This window comes from Monopterus albus, unplaced genomic scaffold (assembly GCF_001952655.1).
Source record: "Monopterus albus unplaced genomic scaffold, M_albus_1.0 scaffold1.1, whole genome shotgun sequence".
Classification (NCBI taxonomy): Eukaryota; Metazoa; Chordata; class Actinopteri; order Synbranchiformes; family Synbranchidae; genus Monopterus; species Monopterus albus.
This window is the reverse complement of record NW_018127881.1, coordinates 396503-403060: the sequence shown is the minus strand read 5'-3', so window position 1 is coordinate 403060 and position 6558 is coordinate 396503. Positions and strand designations below refer to the sequence as shown.

Sequence of the window (6558 nt, the reverse complement as noted above, 5' to 3'; positions counted from 1 at the left end):
CCGTCTTGTGACTTTTAAAATAGTTCCTTTCATATTTGTTAGTGTTGAGTATTTCTAGTCAGATTATGGTCAGTCGTTGCTGTTTTTCTTTTCTTTTTGCATTTTTAAATAATACTGTGGTGTCACATGTGATGCAGTAGGGGGTTAGAAATGTAATCTTTAAAACTGGACAAGCACTAGGCTGCTAGCACAAATTGTTGATTAAAATGTTCCACCAAAAACCACTGTACTTAGTTTTCAGCATCATTTTCTGTGTTTGCTACAGAAAACTGAGCCTTGACTAGTCTCACACTGCTGCAGATTTGTCTGTCTCCAACTTTCTACAAGAAATATTGAGTCTTTTACAGATGTCATGGATAATTTGCAGTGAGTTTATTTATTTACACAAAGTATCTGTCTCAACTTAAATTTAAAGAATGCTAACTATCACTAAACCTATTGTCTATGCTTGTAGAATATGTTCAGCTATAACATATGGGTGTAATGGTTCAGTGTACATACTGTATGTAGTGTATATCCAACACGCCTGTGTGTCCATATAGTGTATGTCTGTGCAGGCCTTGTAACATAATTTTATCCTTCAGTGCTCTGCTCACTACTCACCTAAGAGCTTTGCTGTAACTACTGCAATCGCTTGCTTTGCTGCTTTTGCTGCTGTTCATACAGTTATATAGGAACAGAATCTGTACTACCTGTTGCCATGGCAGTTTTGAGTCTTGAATTTTATGTTGTGAGCAATAGGCCTATCGCAAAAATATCAGCACATTGCAACCCACTGTGTAGAGTAAATTGTGTTGTGTGTGTATGTATGTGTGATGTGCAAAAGCCTGCATATTTGTGGAGATTTGCTTCAGATATCTGAATTGCTTGTGGGTGTTTTAATCCATCCACACAAGCTCATTCAGAGAGCTAGCTTTTATAATACCACAGCTGAATATACACTATTCCCCAAAGTAGCATCAAAGGCTAGAATAGAATTTTAACATCTTTTTTCCTGATGTTTTAACTGAATTATACTGTAGCATCAAGGCTCATTTTTAATGCAAAAAAACCCACAGTGAAAATGAATATCTGGGATTGTCTTAAAACAGGATTAGACAATAGCACAGCCCCTGAACAACCCTGTTGCTTCCTGGTGTGTGCCTCCTGTATTTTCAGTTAATCTGCCAGTGCATGCCAGATGACTCCCGGTAGGGCAAACCTCCATTTAATTAGTTTTAATCTTCTATTATTAGCTGACCTATTGCAGCTAGTCATTAGAAAGACATTTATCAATTAAATAAAACATGGACTGGGTTGAATAATTCATTCAAATATTGGATAGTACAATTAAATGCATGCCCTGCAGGGGTCAGGACATGTATTATACCATGTCATCAGCATCTACTGTCGATGCCAGATGTGCAAAGAAGCCAAGTGTTTCGATATTTCATGGATTATCTAAATCGAGCCAGTGAAGCCATAGGAGGTTTGAGCCTTGTATATTCACTCAGATACACTCATTTTCAACAAATCCCCCAAAGCGGCATTTAACCAGGCTTGTGCAAAACACACACACACACGCACAATATTAACAGTTAAATCGTGAAAAGTGAAAATCCTTGTAATTACTGAACGAAGTATTACATTTGTTGATGATGCTGATAGGTACAGTACATGTGTGCCCGGCACTGTATTGCTCACATTGTGGGGGCTAAAACTTGTTTACACACTTGCATTGTGGGGACTCTGCCGGTTAGGGTAAGTACTGTAGTAGTTATGTTTAAGTGTTAGGGTAAGGAAATGTTTAATTATAAGTCCTCGCGAGGAATGAAAACAAATATGTGTGTGCATGCATGTTGGCTCTAATAGTAATGCCTGTCAAGACAAAGGGCTGCATGTGTGTGCATGTCAGCATCTGTGTTTGTGTGTACATGTTAGTGTTTACTGAATGTGTGAGGCTATACATGCACACATGTTTGTCAATCTGCACTTGCAGTACATGTGTGCTGACAGATGAGTGATGCTCCTGGCATTGCGGCCGTGCTGTTTGCTATATCCTTGCTGTTTTTTTTCTCCAGCACAGCAATATAAGGCACATCATATCTCCTGTGTAAGTTATAGCCATGCCTTATCTAAGAGGAGCAAGCCTGAGGAAAGCTGAAGAGCCATAATTTTGTTTCTAGTTGGAGAACCTTTGTTAAAGAAAATTTGTTATGCTATAAACGCAATGTAGTGTGTCTTTAAAGGAGGTAGTGCAAAAAAGAAAAAGAAAGGGAAAACACACTGGAGCCCACCTTCTGTTGCATAGAACACCACTTTTTAATCTTGACACTGACACGGTGTTTTACGCTGACTCTGTTGCCTGCATGTGTTCATGCACACTTATATAATGGCTGTGTTAAGTGTTATGCATGTGTGTCATAAATCATGTAGGCCAGGATGAGCTTTTGATGTTGCTACAGTTCACACTGCAGCTGTGTGACTCACTGGCTCTATTCTGGTTCACTAAACACAGAACCCCACCCCCAACCGGGCTTGTATCATCATGACATGCTATAAACGTGCACCCTGCATCCGTTATGCAGAAAAAATAGAGTAATTTATTTGTTACCAAACAAAATATTATCTGACCTGAGTTCAAGGACCGATTTCTGTACATCTTTGGATGTGTCATGTCAGTTCTGCCATAATAAAGGGCGATTCAAAGGTGAACGATGTTGTTGGATGGAACCTGGTGCAATAATGGGCAGTAATGTGTACAGTACTCACTCTTCACCTGCAAATTGCTACCATTTCTCATGTGTAAAATCATGAGAATAATGAGTCAACAGAAATAGCTGAGGTTCAAAAGAGATATGACCATGTGAGTGGCTTAGATTGCAGCTTAAGAGCAACCTTTCAACAGCAAATAGGTTAAGGAATTTATTTCCATCAATTAAGATACTGTAGTATGAGTCCAGACCAACTACATTTATAATGAAAGCTGTGTGTTTCCTGAGATTGCAATGCATGACATTGACTGAGCAGTTAAATCCAATGAATGGACTGGTGAGTATCTCTAAATTAGTACAACTTCTTTACACCCTTAAAGGCATAATTGCCCACTGAAAACAAGATTGAGGTATTTTAATGTAGATCTGTATTATCTTTTACTGTAGTCTTCTGATGCCAAGCTGTTGTCCTAGTGTGGTTCAGATGTGTTAGGGATTTTTTTATCCAGCTTAAATAATCTTCTTTCTCTCCGTCCTGTCATCTGGCTCTTTTTTTTAAGTAAAGCTCAGAGCAGTAAACCGTGCAGGTGCAGCTGCTGCCAGCATTTAGCTACTCTTCTCATCGCCTGAAAAACTGTAGTGATGAAGCCAAGAATAGGGAGAAGATGCTTGTTTAATAATGAAAAGTGAAAGAGACGTGAAAGCAAAAAGGCTGCAGCACACGTGATATAGAAAAGAGATCACATCTACTCTTTACCTGCAAGATTATATACAGTATGCATTGTGTGTATATGATTGTTTACCTTCACCATCACTGAGGTGTGCAAGGACTGTTGATTTGCTGGCTATACAAATGTTGATGTTGTTATTATAGAAATGTACAGCTTTGGCATCCCTTACTAGTTGTTACTTTACATAGTAATGCTGCAGTACTTTTAGAATACAGTGTGGAATCATTTGAACAATTTGACTGTGCTAATAATCATCACAGATCCTACTGCTGAGATAGAAAGATGGTGCAAAATGCTCCTAAAATCATGCGTATCACTCCGGGGTGTCCTCAAGTATGACTACCCTTGGTTAGCACTACTGTTACCTCCATGTGCTATTTTCTGCAGAGGAGGACACATTACATAACTGCAGCTCCTTCCACTAAATGAGATCATTTGATTGATCGAACCAGGCGAGATATATGAATCGCTGTACTTATCTCCTGTCCTTCACACATTCATAAAAAGATCTGATTCATTTGGAGGGAAAAATCTGGGTCACTTTACCGTGTAATGTGAACTTGCCCTCTGTCATGCCACATGCTTTTAATGGGAAAATACTGGAATAAGCGCACACTCAGAAAATGTATCCACTAGAAAATGTACTGGCACTGGCACATACGGTACATGAGCTCACAGTGGAGGGAGACAGGATGAAGGGAAGAGAGAGGCTGAGAGATGTATGGCTGAAAAAATGGTGGGAGAGGGAGGTGGGGCTTATAGAATAGGGTGGATGGTGTTTCCATCTGTGAACCCCACCTTATGCACGCTCGCAGGAAACCCCTGTCACTGGTTGCACACGGCACTCGGCGCTACAAGGCTGCAGCACGACACACCAAACGTAGCCTGTGATGTAGGAGGATGATGACAGGAGCGAGGAGGAGGCGAGGGGGGAGGGGGAGACAGTCAGTGAGCGTGCCGTGAGAGAGCGAGAGGAAAAGGGCCAACGGAGCGTGAGCGAGTGAAAGGGTGAGAGAGAGAGAGAGCACAGCATCTTTTGAGTGCATTCAGCTTGCAGCAGCTTAGGAGGCAGGAAGGCAGGCAAAGCAGAGGGGAGAGAGCAGCAGCACCTCACCGAAGGGGGCGACACCATACCTCTCTCTCAGACACACTCTTAGACACATCACGCACACACATTTGTGAGGAGGTGTGAGTCTCTGGAGGAGGAACACCATATACACGCACGCTGTTTTGCTGTTTTGCTTTGGAGAGCTGTCTCTTGAAGACTGGACCAGAGCTGTATCCATTGCTTCATCCATCCTTTCTTTCCTTCCTGCTTTCCTTTGCTCCAACACAGAAGCAGCTCTCTGTCACCCATCACTTGATCATTTGGACTGATCTGCCTTCTGTCATTCATCTAACCTCTGATCAGTGTGGTTCTCTGTGTAACCGTTTGTGCCTGTCTCTGCTTTCACTCCATTCAGCCAAGAAACCAAGAGAAACACTTAGAGAGCATCTAATCGACCAACTGAGAGACCGACCTTTCGACCGCAATCATGAACTTCCTCCGACGCCGCCTGTCTGACAGCAGCTTCATGTCCAACCTACCCAATGGCTACATGACAGATCTCCAGAGGCCTGACCCACCTGCTCCCCCTCCTCCCACCGCCTCCTCCCCTTCCCAGCAGGGCGCACCCCCTGCCACAGCGCCCGTCCCTGCCCAGTCCCCGACCAAAGCTCCAGCACCATTGCAGGCTCCAGCCAGCTCCCCCGCAGCTCAGGAGCGGCGTCCAACCCAACTGGCTCAGCAGCCCCAACAGGCCCAGTCCTCCTCCTCCGGTGGTTCCTCTGGCTTCTTCAGCTCCTTCAGCACCATCACCAATGTGGTCAAACAGACGGCCGCGTCTGCTGCCGGGTTTGTGGAGCAATCGGCTCCCTCTGCTTCCCTCTCCAAGAAGTTCAAGATCCTGTTGGTCATTGATGAGCCCCAGCATGAGTGGTAAGTGTTAACATACAAGTGACTTTAATGGTTGGTTGAGTTTTGTCCAACTGACTGATGGGCATTCGGTTTGAATGTTAGTCATTCTGAGTGTTGTTGTCAAATTAAATTGGAATATTTTGTGAACTCTTAAGAAATAGGCTTGCTAGTTCCAAGTTTTTGGGATGATCAACAAATTTGGTGTGAAAATTGTTTGCTTATAGTCAGCCAGAAAGAACATGATGTTCGGTTAATTCAAAACAGCTCATTTATGTGTAGCTGGTGTAATGATGACTGACTTTTATTGAAAATGAGACATTGATACATTTGTGCAGCCCTCGAGAACTAAATAATTTAATGGTTCAAAAAAGAAGTCACACACATACGATTGCAATTGATTTTTAGCTTATTTGAATGATTGTGTCTTATTATGTTGTTTTCATTTGTGCCTCATGTCTTTATAATTAAATGTTTCTCTCCTCAGTGCTCCCAAAATACAAACAGCCCCATTAATCTAAACAGACAGGACAGCTTGTCTGTCTTTTTTTTCCTTCAGCTGGGGTTTGAATTCACAGATTCCACCCCCCAACGCTGTCACCTGCCTCTGTTGTTGTGAGCCTTTATGATGCTATGTGTGTGTGTGTGTGTGTGTGTGTGTGTGTGCGTACATAAATGTGTTTGTGATGACTACAGAGCTATGAGTAAGTGTTTCCATCCAGTGCCAGCAGATGTTGGGTAACATGATTTTACTCCTATCCTACAAATTTGTACATCATATACCGGTACTGTTTTTATAAGACGTTGTACTGTAGCTCTGAATAAAACATTGCCTAATGTGAGCCCTTGGCTCTGTACTAATATTTCTACACCACTCACTGCTTTATGTTCCTGCAAATTACATTTTCAGGCTATAAAGGTTTCTTGCATGTCTGGATGTTGATCATGGATTGTTACAGCCATAAACAGTGGGTATGGAAAGTATTCAGACCCCCTTAAATTTTTCACTCTTTGTTATATTGCAGCCATATGCTAAAATCATTTAAGTTCATTTTTTTCCTCATTAATGTACACACAGCACCCCATATTGACAGAAAACAGAATTTTTGACATTTTTGCATATTTATTAAAAAAGAAAAACTGAAATATCACATGGTCATAAGTATTCAGACCCTTTGCT

At 41.9% G+C, this 6558-nt stretch overlaps 1 protein-coding gene across 3 annotated transcripts in view; it reads left to right on the top strand.

Moving 5' to 3' along the window:
• The window catches only part of syn2b (synapsin IIb), a 78577-nt gene that overhangs the window by 4020 nt on the left and 67999 nt on the right, over positions 1–6558 (top strand). Inside the window, exons 1-2 of one of the 3 annotated variants that reach the window (XM_020605209.1) lie at positions 4286–4432; positions 4888–5402. In XM_020605209.1, the coding sequence (XP_020460865.1) occupies positions 4960–5402 (443 nt within the window). In that variant the 5' untranslated portion in view covers positions 4286–4432; positions 4888–4959. Of the gene's footprint in view, positions 1–4285; positions 4433–4452; positions 4611–4887; positions 5403–6558 lie in introns of those variants that run through there. The other 2 variants (XM_020605273.1, XM_020605350.1) reach the window with 2 other exon arrangements.